Raw genomic sequence first — 14,439 nt, 5'->3', positions numbered from 1 at the left:
GGGTAAGAACAACCCCATGTACCAGTACAAGTTGAGGACTGAACAGCACAGGGGAAAGGGACCTGGGGGTCCTGGTGGGCAGCAGGATGACCATGAGCCAGCAATGGGCCCTTGTGGCCAAGAAGGCCAATGGCATCCTGGGGTGTATTAGAAGGGGTGTGGTTAGTAGGTCAAGAGAGGTTCTCCTCCCCCTCTACTCTGCCCTGGTGAGGCCGCATCTGGAATATTGTGTCCAGTTCTGGGCCCCTCAGTTCAAGAAGGACAAGGAACTGCTGGAGAGAGTCCAGCACAGGGCCACAAAGATGATGAAGGGTGTGGAGCATCTCCCTTCTGAGGAAAGGCTGAAGGAGCTGGGTCTCTGTAGCTTGGAGAAGAGGAGACTGAGGGGGGACCTCATTAATGTTTATAAATATGTAAAGGGTGACTGTCATGGGGTTGGAGCCAGGCTCTTCTCAGTGGCATCCAATGATAGGACAAGGGGAAATGGATATAAGCTGGAACACAGGAGGTTCCCCTTAAACATGAGGAGGAACTTCTTCCCAGTAAGGGTAACAGAACACTGGAACAGACTTCCCAGAGAGGTTGTGGAGTCTCCTTCTCTGGAGATGTTCAGAACCCGCCTGGACACATTCTTGTGTGATCTGATCTAGGTGGTCCTGCTCCGGCAGGGGGATTGGACTCGATGATCCTTTGAGGTCCCTTCCAATCCCTGACATTCTGTGATTCTCTCCTGGAGACTTCTGACTAGTATGCTGTGACTTACCCTCTCTTCTAATGATACTTGCTCATTTAGTTTATTACAGAATCACCTAGATATTATATTACCTAGATATAGATATTAAATATCCAGGTCTGGAGACTCTTAAGCATCAAATAGTCTTATTTTAATTTCTTGGGGAACGGAAGTGTCACTTTATCTTCTATAAGCGTAAATGATGCATGTTTATGCACCAATGTGCAGCTATTTCGTACAGGAAGAGAAGGAAGAAGATTGACACTGCACAATGTAGTTTTACAGTTGAAGTATTGCATGAAAACAGAGCAGAAACATTTAAATTGTAGTTCTGATTGCCACTTCACTGAGCACATTGAATAGTCTGCTCAGCTTATATCATGGCAGGAGAGTCGCCACTATGCCACAGCAACAACTAGTATAGAAGTGTGAAGGACAGTTGGGAGAAATAAATAATTGCAGTTTCCCTACATTTTTTTTTAAATATTTGATTAAGATATTTTATATATATATATATATATGAAGGAGTATGCACTTTGTAAATACATTTGAAGTTATTCCTAATGTTCTGTAATGCTGCCTACTCCTGACAAACATCTGATACGGATCATATGCCTCTAAAAAGAGAAGTTCCTCGAGCAAAATATCCTCATGAAAACAGGTTGGAGATACTCACATTCTCTCGCTTGCTCTCACTCGCATGTTACATTTTGGCACGTTGTAGAAGCAGGTAGCATATCTACTACCTGCTGTTGAAAGTGTTGAAGATACTGAATTATTTATTCCATCTTCTGCACTATCCAAACTCGTTTTGGGTAGTTTGACACATCTCGGTCTTCCATATGGATACTTCATGGTGACAGAGTTGCCAGCTGCTCAGGTTTTATGACAGTCTGAGTTTTTTCGAGGACTGTATTAGTTTTCTGGGAAGAATCTTGCTTTTCCTGAGGTCCCCATTTGTAGGCAGTAGTTATGCCTTGGGTTGATGCTCTGGAACGGGAGTTTTTTGGGGAAAATTAGCTTTGAGAGCATTAGCTTCCACAAAAATATTTTTTTTTAAAGGACTCGATATTTATAGATTGTGCGAGATGAAATCAGAGCCATGGGATATTAGAAAAATATGAAATCCTTTTGCTGAGAACACTAAGTTCCTTTTAGCGATAGTCTTCAAATTTGTAAAAAAAAAAAATAATGTTTAGATATCGAAGTGCATAGAGCAACATACAAAACAGTTTGGAATACTTTGGAGAATAGAATTTTTGGGGCACTTGAAATGTAGAAGTAACCAGTCTGCTGAGACCCTGCTCATCTTTGCAATTGTGCAAAGTGAGTGGGTCTTTTGTTGTTTTAAAATATAAAATGTATAACTGTGAAAATCAGGAGAAGATTTGAGTTTTGAGTTTGCCCAAACTTTTGAAGATAAAGGAAAGTCAGCCATTGTTATTTTGCCATTCATTCATTCCAGCATTTATTCACATAAACCTTTTTAAGGGAAACTCTCACTATTTTGATGAGTCTGTGCTGCACCCAGTTTGGTTTCCCCTGCAATGAGATAAATCAATCTCATTTGCAGTGAGATCCATCTATCCAGGACGTTGACTGTCTCTTCTGTGTCATCCTGATCCAGACTGACAGCAGATGATGTGAAGTCATGGTCCTCAGATTTTGTTGTTCAGATTTGCTACTGAATAGTAGTGTTTTGTGTAGTCTTTAGTCTTCTCCATGTTGCTACAACCTCTTGGGCATATTGCATTTTTCATGCCAGTCATTTGAGATGTTTATTTTTTTCTCCAGAGTTGGACAGATAAATACTCAATGAAATGAATTTGCAGACTTTAAAACAATAATTAATGCTATTTAAATGTTACCTAATTGGGTAGAACATCAGTTTTACAAGTCGTTTTTTTTAAAAAAAAGTATTTTTCACTATACATCACTACATCCTGTATATTTACCTGTGGTGAATTTGTTGCCTTCAGACAGTCTACTTTCTTTTTCTTCTTACTTTCTTTTTCTTACTCTATCAAAGCATATATTTGAGCAGAGTTAGCCCGTACATCTCTTGTAGACCCATCTAGCAATGGCTACTTTTCACTAGTGGTTTATTTTGATTTGCTTATGTTCTGCTCTAATAAGATGCCTTCACTTCATTGTTTGATGTTGATGGTGGAAAATCAGAGCGAGGAAGATGATGTGGATTCATGGCTTCCTCCTTCACCCCACCACCGCAGCTATAGCTGCTTGGCCTTGACCTCTCCCTTCGTGGAGACAGGAGAGGACGATGTAGCCCATGGTGAACAATCTGGCCACCAAAGTAAAAATGTGCATCTGTCAGTAATTAATTGAAGCCAAATTTAATGACAAATCAGAGAAAAAAAATAGAACCACACATTTAATAAAATTTAAGAAGTTTCAGTGCCGTCGCCTAAAACCCAAAGCAATCCAAACAAAATAGTCCCCCTCAAACATCTAAAAGTCTTATCTGTGAGAGAGTCTCTTCCAAACTTGCTTCTTAACGTTAGATAGAAAAGCAGTTTTGAGTAACTGTTTTCACATCCTTCCTTTTTGGTATCTTTTGAGTTAAAGGTCATCAAAAATAGTGCTATGTGTTTAAGGTTAGTTCTTAACCAGTTGCATCAGCTGGGGATCTGGCCCCCAAAATTAGATTCTGAGGTATGATTGCACGTAAATTATTCTGATCATCTAGTTGATGTAAAAATTCATGGGGATAGGAAGGAATTGAGAGAGAACCCAAATAATTTACAAATGAAATAATGCATTTATGTAACGTCTTGAATATTTTAAAGGTGAGGGATGTGCTGTTGTTTTTCAGCTTCAGCCCCATTCTGGTTTTGCTGGGTAACATCAGTGGTGTCAGCAGGTTGAGACAGGAGGTTCTCAAAAATTCTACCCACGGTCCTGACAGAGATCTGAAAATCTGGGTGGCACGAGGAGACATAGGGAGGGGTGGGACGTGCAATAGTGGTGCTGGAAACACAGCTCCCTTCTACTCCAGCTGTGTCAAATAGCAGATGTGCACACAGAGAGTTTAGAGTTTTGGTTGGGGTAATGTTTGAAGAAGGGGAAAATGTGTTTGATTTCTGGGCAGTAAATTCTTCTGGAAAGCATAACTAAGGTCTGTCGCAGTAGGAACAAGAATTTCAGCTATAGTCTGAAATAACTTACTGTAAAATGAGGGAAGCAGAATGTATTTTTAAATTAAAATATCAAAAAGGGATTGGCAATATGAGTTCAGAGCAAGCTATTCGTTTCTGCTGTATTTTCACATACAAGACAAACCCCAAGTCCAAAACTATCGAACTGGTAGCAGCCATGAATATTTATCACTGTGTACTATATGTACATATAGTAATTACAGCAAGAGGAAAAAATATTTTTCTTTACAATTAATATTTGTAAACGTTTATGAAAGTACATAACAAATAAATAAGACAAACATGGCCTAATTAAGATGAAAGGCATGACAGCCCTTGTGATTTGTTCTGAAAAATAAAGAACGTTAAAATAGGAAGACTTAATTATTTCTGCAAACATTTCAAATCATGCTCTATCTAGAAAACCTTAATTTATAAGATATATATTATAATATCTATAAGCATTTTTGACATTTGTACATTCCATGTCAAAAAAATTATTGTTAATTTATTATTTATCATACTGTATACTGTCATATTATCACTTATTAGTATTTATTGTTCAGGAATTCAGAGTCATCTATTGTTCAGTGGGAAATGGAAAAGCGTTTTGTATCTGATTGCAATTTGTGTATTCTTGGTCTAGTGATAAAAATGCAACCTCTGCAAGTTGATAATATAAAAACATGTAAAAATAAACAAAAATAACTGGTCTGTTTAACATTCCAGACATCAATAATGCTATTAGACGTACATTTACATTTGAGAAATAGCTTGAAGCCAAATCCATGGACTCGTCTGAATTGTTAGGTTGAAATCAAGGATGGAGGAACTAGAGCCCTCAGGTTTGGTCCTGAGGAGCTTGAAGACACCGTGGTCTTTGAAGCCCTTGTTTCTCAAGGTGGATGTGTTTGTGGTCATACCTCTTGGCTTCTCCTTGCCCTGTGTTTCTCTGATGTTTAAGGAGACAACGTAGCAGAGCACTGTTCAGTACTTCTTATCCCAACCCTGCTTGCCTTCACCAGCAGGATGAGCTACCCCTAATCTCACTGCAGATGGTTCTCCTAATGGCTCCTCTTATTTGCTATAAAAATACGGTTGGTTTCTGATCAACTGGAGAAAATGTGGCCATCAGCAGTGGCGTGACTGTGTTCTGCGTTTTACGGTTATCGGTGACGGTTTGTTGGGTTGTAGTGCCTGTGTGGTTGCTGGTGGCACTCTGCATTCACTCTGGTGAGTGCACAAGAACCGTGCCCAGAATAAAACCTGATTTGGGGTGAAAATCTGAGGGTTAAAGACTCTGCCGTATGATGTTAGGCGTCCCAATTGAAATTTCAGGGGAAAAAAAAAATTATACGTACAATATAATTTGGAGCTCTGCAAGAACAAAGTGGTCAATGCCTTGTGAGAAGTACAGTGGGATTTGATGCCTCCAAGTGATCGAGGTTCTAGTTCTAGATTGATGCAAAAACACTTCTTCCAGCATCATGCTCCCCTCCTAAAGGATGGGTCAATGTCAATTCAGTCAGTGCTGTTTAATGAGGTTTTTTTTCAGTATCTGTATCCCCTTAAAAGGCTTATGCTGGGGTTGTTCAGCCTGGGGAAGAATAGGCTCTGGGGGCATCTTCTAGCAGCCTTCCAGTGCCTAAAGAGGCTACAAGAAAGCTGGAGAGGGACTTTTTGCAAGGGCGTATAGTGATAGGACAAGGGACAATGACTTTAAACTGAAAGAGGGCACATTTTTATTAGATATAAGGAATTTTTTGTGGTAAGGCACTGGAACAGGTTGCCTAGAGAAGTTGTGGCTGCCCCATCCCTGGAAGTGTTCAAGGCCAGGTTGGATGAGGCTTTGGGCAACCTGGTGTAGTGGAGGGTGTCCCTGCCCATGGCAGAGGGGTTGGAACTAGATGATCCTGAAGGTCTCTTGCAACCTAAACCATTCTGTGATTCTATGTTAGTAGCGATATCCAAATATAACTCTCTTCTATCGTAATGCTGCATCTGGCAGACAAATAATGCTTATACCTCTTTTCTGGACTGCCAGATCTTCAATCATAAACTGATTTTACTCTGAATGTGGTTGTACCTGTCAGTACTCCTCCTTTTCCAGGGAGAGCTGGGTTACCTGTGCCAACGGTGTCCATCAGTCCTTTGTACTGGCAGACCTTCTGCCAGACAGAGGGAATATTCCAGGACGAATCAGGTGCTGTTTTAAACTCGCTTTGTGCTATAAGCCTGGTAAATTGGAAAGTTCAGCCTCCATATCCATAGATACATAAATATGCCCTGTGTGGTCTCCCAAGGGGAAGGCAAAATGTGGTTTTAGTTAAGTTGCATGGGAATTTAATTGAAAGATTTAGGGCGATGCCGTAAAAGAGTAAATCATGGTTATGTGACGCAAAGAAGATTTATAAACCAAAATAAAAATACTTGAGCACCTTTACTTTTATAATTTGCTTGATACAAATGGAAATCTATATTAGTAATTTTGTCTGCTGGTAATTAAAAAAAGTAAGGGTTTTTATCCTTTACTCCTTTTCAGTCCTTTTTTGTAAAATAACGGGAAAGACAATAGCAAAGGTCAGAATGTTCTCCAGACACATCGCGGCTCTGAACCCACAAGCACGCTCACCTTCCTTCCCGTGAATGTTTGTATGATTTAAGCACACACTCAACTTAATTCACCCAAATAGTTCCTCAGAAGTCAGAAGGACTACTGAAGTGATTCAGATTAAGCACAAGTTTAGTGTAAGACTGGAGCTTTTGTGGATGGTGGCCCTGAAATTTGGCCAGCCTCCAAGGCCGTGATGATCCTGGTCTATGGAAGAAGGTCGTTTGTAACGCAGAAAAATACTGGGAGGGATTTCAGAGAGGAGGGCTGGGGCAGTTGCATTAGAAACTTGACTTTGAACGCAGGTTTTGTGAGGATTTGTGCAATTTATTTATTGGTGAGTACTGTGTATGTTGTAGTGTTGATAGGTCTAGATGAGAATACTGTAATAGCAGTTGGAATATAGGGGGGGTTGTGAGATGGTAAGTTAATGATGTAGCTGTTAATTTGAATTTAGCAGACGTTTTAAATATAGGTTTCTCTTACAGAGACAAAAGTTGCAATTTAAAGCTCTTTGGTGGTCTAAAAACAGCTTAATTCTCTAGTAGCATGGTAATAAGTACTAATCCAGCTTATACAGTGATTGTAGTATGTCATGTTTGTGAAAGATTGCCTAACTCGGCTTTCTCTGGGTTTTATGTTAATTTTTTTAAATTAAACATAAAACCTTATAACATCTTTATGCTGAGATAAACTGTTCAATTTAACTTGTGCTCAAGCAGCAGCTGTCAGGAGCGATCATGTTTCGAGCGTTCTTGCCATCACCTTGTGTCTCTACCTCCCGGATACACTCCGTAGGATGATAAAGCTCACCTTGTTAGGATTTATTACTTAAATAATAACCCGAGGTAAAATGGAAGTTGATGTCACGCGGAATGACAACTGACATACATTTGTGTCGCGTGTTACGTTATGATAAACTTCCCTCTCTTCCCCTTGCAATAGGTGTTAAGTGGGAATACGCTCCAGCGTATCCTCCAGTGCCCCTCCAGTGAGTCCATTAGCCACGTAGGCGGCCGCGCTGTGGGCATGTTCGCGGGGACTCGTGCTGTCAGGTGTTATTTGAGCTTCTGATGCCGGGGGAATTGGTTATCCCTGGTCGTTAGCAGCTTTTAGGCCGGCAAAGAAACAAGTAGAAGAGCATCTCATCCTTGTTGGGTTAAATTCTGGAAATGCCGCCAAGTATGGCAAGCGAATCAAGAAGGGTGTTTTCTCATAATATTACCACTGAAGTGGGTTTATTTTTTTTTTTTTTGCTGTTAGAAACGTAAGCAGTGTCATTTCAGGCTCTAAATCGGAATTTGCTAGTCATGGCAACGGTTTCCCCTGGTTTATTGATGAACCAGGCAGTGATCTGCTTGTTAGCTGAGTCTTAGCGCTTCCCATTTACAGTGGAGAGAATTTGGGTGTACTTCTTGCAAGCTTTCCGAGTTTTTGGCCTTTCTTGCCTTACTGGAAGCCAGCCTCCCGCTCCCTGTAAGGATGCTCTTGAATTCCTTCAGTTTGTCTTAAGCCAGTACTGCAAATAGAATTTTCCTTTCCTGTGGATATAGCCATCTTTTTTTCATGCTCGTCTCCTGGTTATTCTTGTGTCCGTCTGAGCAAGTTCACATATTTCCGAGCTACCTGGTTTTGTCCGAGCTTAAATCTCGGATCTCATTTCTCGTCGTGCTCCCCGTTGCCCTTTCTCCAGTTGTCATGTTAACCTTGACACCTGCACTGCCTTCTCTTTCTGCTCTTCCTTCTGGGTCTTCCTCGGTGCTGCTACCTGTGTTTTCCATCCCTGTTTTTTTCCCTCTCTTCGTTCAAACGCAGCCAAGTCCGGAGACACTGCCCTGCATCCATTCAGTTTTCTTCCTAACTCCTGGCAGAAAGAGGTTTTCTGAAAAAATCAGGAAAGGAAAGGATAAGCTATAGTGCAATCCAGAAGGAGCCCAAACTTTGCCGAGCAACCGTTCCATCTCATTTCTGTGATATTTGGGGTATGTTTTCTCCCGTTTGTGTTATAATTTGTCACTCTAGTGCTGAACTCGCAGCCGTATCGTGTCGCCCGTAGGAAGTTTTCCTGCCTCTGCTGGAAGTCTGGCACCCAGGTCCTTACGAGGTCCAGAGGTTATTACTCTTCGTGACAAATAAGTGATGACTTACGTAAAACCATTTTTTTCCCTCTCGGTATGGCTCATAATAAACCCGAGCTCGTGTCTTAATTGTCATTCTGTTTGACAGTCCCTTTAGAACGATCAAATATTTGATGAACAAGGCAATAACATTCATCTCTTACTTTCGTAAGCCTTTCAGATTAGCATTGACTCAAGTTGATGAAGATGGATACAGGATCTGTTCTCTAGGAAGTGTTTGTTCTGCAGATACAGATTATCTAAGGATGGTGTGTGTTAGCATAGGTGATGTTATGAGATGTGTATGGCTGTTTGGGGAAGCTCATGAGTTTTAAGGTTGACAACCAGGATTGGAAGTCTTTAATATTAGTGGTGTCGGTTTGGCAGTAATCTCGAACACAAAATCCATGTAAAAATAGGAAGAATAGGAATAAAATAGGATAAAGAATAGAAAGAATGGGGTGGGGGAAAAAAAATATAGGAAATATTTTAAAAGAATTAAACATTGCATAAATGAGTTCTCAATCTGAACCACTAAAATGGTGGATAGCAAAAGAAAAAAGTCAGAAGCATGCTATGTTGAAAAGTATTTTATTAAAGCTTAATGATCCATGTGCAATAAATACCTGAGCTCAATTATTTTGTTTTGGTTTGGTTTTTTTTATCCCTTGTGATAGGAAATGTCTACAGCTTTGCAGTTCCCTGTGGGTTCAGGATCCAGGTAGCTGGAGAACAGCGTTAGCCGGGGGACAGGAGATGCTCGTAGACTTTTGGTGAAATGTAGGGAAATCAGCCAGTGGTTACAGTAGGGTCCTGATTTCATATTACATGTTTAAATACATTCATTTTCTGATAGCCTGGTACGTTACACGAGGCTAAGGTAGCAGCTTGTTAGCGTGGTTTGTGCCTGGTTTGTGTCACTGAAGGATGCGTGCAGCGTTGTCAACTGTGGAATAGCAGGAGTGTTACGGCGATACTGGGGTGCCAGGGTAGAAACAACATTTCATTATAGAAGAGACCTCATAAAAATGTGAAAATAAACCAGAAAAAGGGTGAGAGGAAAAAAAAAAAAAAAAAGAAAACCAGACCATACTAGATAAGTGCACTGCATAAATCAAAAGGGTTTATGTCATAACACGAACATGTGCCATTCCTGCTCATATATTGAATTTCAGTAGTTGGTTGCATAAAGAAGTAAAGTGTAATGAAACTGGCAAGCAAAGTATTCCCTAGTCAGCCTTATCTTTGTTCCATTTGTCCTTCAGATACAGCTTTTCTTGCCTTTTTCAATAAAATCCATCCAGCTTTTTTATTTTGCATCTCTCTGTAACCGAGCTGGGAAGACCAATGAGATTCGGTGCTTTTCTAGTTGGGTTCTTAGCAGCTGCTTTTTAAGAGATCAAAACTTCCAATGCTGCTACATGGTATTAAGGCTTAGCTATTGATGTGTCCCTACAGGGGTTATGTTTTTCTTTGGGGAGGGGGGGAGCAGAGGAAGGGGTGACCCGGGCGAGCAATGCTCACAGACAGTAAACACTGCTCTCCTTGTTTTCCAGGATCCTCTTTGCAAGCTCGGTGCTTAACCTGGCTGAACTCGCCGCCCTCCGCCCTGACCTTGGCAAATTGAAAAAGGTCCTCTACTTCCATGAGAATCAATTGGCGTATCCTGTCCAGAAACGCCAGGAAAGGGATTTTCAGTATGGATACAACCAGGTTCTTTCATGGTAGGTGTTTCTCGCGCCGCCCCGTCTTATTTAAGGTGTCCTCCTGCCTACGACTGCGTGGCGTTGTGAGGCTGAGTCCTCCTCCTCCTCCGTGTAAGCGACGACCCTGTAGCCCACCCAGGTCCCAGCAGAGTCCCGAGGAGAGGCTGATAAAAGCTCTGTGTACAGAAACGATCTGCTCTATAAACTCAGCTCGATTTATTGCGCGGAGCCCACGGATGCTGCATTGGGCTGCCGTGGCGTGCCCGTTAGCCGGGCGGATTTCGACCTGGTAACGATGCGGACGCTTCGCCAAGCTGGAGCTAATCAGCTCTTGCTTGGCCGTAGCTTTTACTGCATCCAACTGAAATTACGTAGAGGGTTTTAGGGAAATAAACAGGAATTAAAATGTACTGCGGCACTTTTCTTGGGAAGAGAGGGCAGTAAACATACCAGATAAATCCTTATATTTCTTTCATCTAGTATTCAGAAATTGTGCAGTGCTAAAATACCCAGACGTTTTAAAGGCTGCGGTCCTTTATTGTTGCTAAAAACAAATGTATTTCTCGAATCTGAGTTAATGAAAGAAGTTAATAACAGCAACACTGAAAAGCTTTGTGGTTAGGCACTGTACAAGCTTAAGTGAAACAGCAAAACTCAGTTGTTTTGAACCGAAATAAATTCGTTTCCATGTCCTTTCTCACCTATCTGTTAGTAGGAGAGTTATTAGGAATAGGGATTGAGCATTTGAAGGTACAAGTTAAGCTTTTGCATCTTTTAATACAGACCAGTTGATATTGAAATCAAATACTGATCTGTGTATGCTCTGGTCATTCTGTAGCTGCTTCTGCCACAGCGTTTGCAACATGTTTCATTTACTGAGCAGTAAAGATGGAAAAGGATAGTGAAAGCTCTTTTGAAAACAGTAGCAGCCATTTGCAGATTTTATAAGAAAAAGATGTGGTTTTTGGCACTGGGGAAAGGAATACTTTTTTGTGTATGTATTTTGCTTTATTATGGCGGTTATTTTTCACACATCTGTTATAAGCTGGTGTTTAGCCTCAAAATATGCGTTTTTAAGATAATAAAAGTATCTTTTTGCCTTAAAAAAACCAAAAGACTTCTATGGATGCTCCATTCTTTCTCCTTCAGCCTCTAATAGCTTCTCCATGTAAGGATATAATGTTCATCTTCCCTTTTTGTTGCTGCAGAAACCCCATTTTTAACAGCAGATAGAAGCCCTCTCCTCTGTACAGTTTGTAACTACCTAATGGTCTCCTGCAAAGAAATGCCCTCTTCCAAATCTGTTAGAAATGGGAAAAATATATCTTTCCAGTTTTGCATAGAGGTTTTGGAGATGATTAAAATTAGAGCACTTTGAATCTTCAGGTTGGTGCTTTAGATAATTAAGAAAGAGAATATTTTTTTTTTTCGTCCCTGATGTTTCTGTGGAGTTTGTGTAATAAAATCACACTTTTCAATGATGACTGAGATTCCTTTTAGCTGCTCAGGCTTTCTAGTTTGCCAGAGTTATGTAGAGCCTGCAGGAAGAAGTTCGTCAGATAGGACTTCATGCAGAAGAGAAGCAGAGGTGATGGTGTTGGGAGCCTTTGCTACGTGCCAGGGAGTGGCAAAGAAACGTGCTGGGCTCCTGCGTTGTCTCATGTCATGTGTAAATCAGTGCAGAATTTATAACAATTCTGAGAAACAATTTATAACATACTGAGAAAATCAACTGGCCATAAAGCATTTCTTACCTCCATTAGCGTTGCGTGTTTGCCGGCGTGTCAGCACTTCCAGGACACACTTCCAGATATTTCAGGTTTTTTGGTGGCTTCTCATTTTCTCCAGGCCAGCTCTAAGTGGAGAAATAATCTCTACGTTATCATTTAACAATATCTTAAAGTTGATTTAGAACACAGCACTAAGGAACGAAACATTGCATTAGTATGCCGAATTTTTTCCAACTTTTTTTTTGGCACTATGTGCTATGTATTTATATATATATATATATATGTATATTTTTAGAGAATATACTTTTACTCAGGATTATGTATGCATAGGTTAAAATAACATTCTGTTTCTCTAGTATCCTGCTACCTGACACACTTGCTCAGTCGAAGGTAGGTTAACCAAAGGTAAGTTATCCTTCAGCGCAAAGCATTATTTCTAAAGGAATTTTCATTTTCTTCCAAGTTTACTTCTACAAAAGTCATATTACGATGGGCCTTATCTGTTTATAATGCTTTTAAAAGATAATGACAGTGATGTTATTTCGACCATTTTATGAATGAAACGTGATCCACAGATAGAATAGGATGTGCTCCTGTACTTTAATAATAATAAATTATTATTTAGGGGTTTTAAAAAAGAGTTTAAAAATACTTCAGAGAGTGAATAGACAGAAATCAAAAACATTTCTAATTAAGGTACATATGCTACCCCTAATTCACGTGAAAAGGCTGATTTTAATTAGCATTCCACCTGCACCTTTTGTTTGTTTGTGAGAATACGTGTCCTATTTCCATTGCATTTAAAATATTTCCGTTCCTTTTGCAGCAGCAGTACGTTCAATAATCTTAACTGCTTTTTGCAGTTTGGTTGCTGATGTTGTGGTGTTCAACTCTGCTTTTAATATGGAGTCATTTCTTACATCCATCGGAAAATTTATGAAGCTGATTCCTGACCACAGACCTAAGGATTTGGAAAAAATAATCAGACCGAAGTGCCAAGTTCTTTATTTTCCAGTCAGGTTTCCTGATGTGAGCAGGTCAGTACATTTTCCGTGTCATAAATTGCCTCCAACCTGTCAAAACTCTCTATTTATGGTGACATTCTAACTAATCAGCTAAAGCATCGTTAATGAAAGAGTTTGATTATATGCAAAAATCCCCTGATCGATAAATGCATCTCAGTGGTCGGAGGCTATTCAGGTCTGCCGAGCCTGTCCTTACCGTGCATCGTCCGAGCTCACCTCGTTCAGGATGAGTGATTTCCCACTTGTTTGAGCCATTTCCCACTCGTTCCAGTCTTTAAGGAGTTGCCCCCTCCCTTGTATGTATCTGTGCAGGGGAGATCAAGGAGGAGAAAGAAATTCTAGAGAAGAGTAAAAGTGAGAAGCCTGTAGTCAAGGAGCTATATTTCCCTCGGTGTGTTGCAGTGGGATTTTATCCCCTCCTCCCTCCCCCTACCTCTTCTTTTATGGCTTTCCAGGTAGGGGAAAAGCATCCCGGTAGAGGGAGTGGACTGGCAGATGTTGGCGTTCGCTGCTCTTCAGTCTTGCTCGGTTACTCTGAAGGACGTTTTTTATTGCCCTCGTTCCAGAGCCCATCTCGAAATTAACGGTGGGTTATGTGGCTCAAAGGGAACATTCGCTAGATCCTTTTCACTTTTGATTAAACCTGGCACAATTGTTTTTCCTGTTATAAGGGACTCTCCTCCCACCGAACAGGAACTTTGCTTCAGTGGGACCGGTACTAAATAGAGTAGGATTCTGCGATTTGATTATACTCTTAAAACCGGCACGATGCTGGATACTTTATTTATTTTTTTTTTTTACTGAAATAAGGACAGAAAGCACCGTAATGACTCTGCAAGAGTTGGTTTTTGATCTGATAATAGGTTCTGGTCACACTCGAGATCTTTGTCCCTGACCAGCTTGTGCTCACAGTTGTTTCAAAGACTAAATATACATTTGTGGTAGTTTGGGGTGGAGAGATTTTTAGTACAGGAGCTGAGGTCGTGCACTCTCTTGATGCTCACGCTGCCAGGTTCCTGTTTCAGTAAGCTGGAAAACTTTCTATTCCGAAGCACTAATATAAATCGTTTAGAAAACAATGTCTAAAGTTAAGTCTTTAAACCAATGTTTTTGACAAGTAAATTAAAATCCTCCGGTATTCCTTAGGGACTTGGCTGCCTGGATGGCAGTGGAGGTTGGTCTCCGTGTGTATTTGAGGATCTACTATTGCTTCTTAAGAGACCATACTTTTCAAGAGCAAAGGAGTGCTGTGGATGCTCAGCATATTTGAGATGGAGCCATTTGAAAAGCGTCTCGTGGTTTTGGCATACCGTAGGAAGCCTAGCTTTGGAGATGAAATTGTGATAACCCTGCCTCGTGTAT

General features: G+C 40.6%; 1 protein-coding gene across 7 annotated transcripts in view; it reads left to right on the top strand.

The window, feature by feature from the left end:
• The window catches only part of QTMAN (queuosine-tRNA mannosyltransferase), a 128,291-nt gene that overhangs the window by 25,835 nt on the left and 88,017 nt on the right, over positions 1 to 14,439 (top strand). For all 7 annotated transcript variants that reach the window (XM_086615658.1, XM_086615657.1, XM_086615656.1 and 4 more), the window contains exons 2-3: positions 10,173 to 10,340; positions 12,916 to 13,089. In XM_086615658.1, the coding sequence (XP_086471784.1) occupies positions 10,173 to 10,340; positions 12,916 to 13,089 (342 nt within the window). The remainder of the gene's footprint in view (positions 1 to 10,172; positions 10,341 to 12,915; positions 13,090 to 14,439) is intronic.

The sequence above is a fragment of the Tauraco erythrolophus genome, chromosome 8 (assembly GCF_009769465.1).
Source record: "Tauraco erythrolophus isolate bTauEry1 chromosome 8, bTauEry1.pri, whole genome shotgun sequence".
Lineage (NCBI taxonomy): Eukaryota > Metazoa > Chordata > Aves > Musophagiformes > Musophagidae > Tauraco > Tauraco erythrolophus.
The sequence above is the reverse complement of the archived record's forward strand: the minus strand, read 5'-3'. Positions and strand labels throughout refer to the sequence as shown.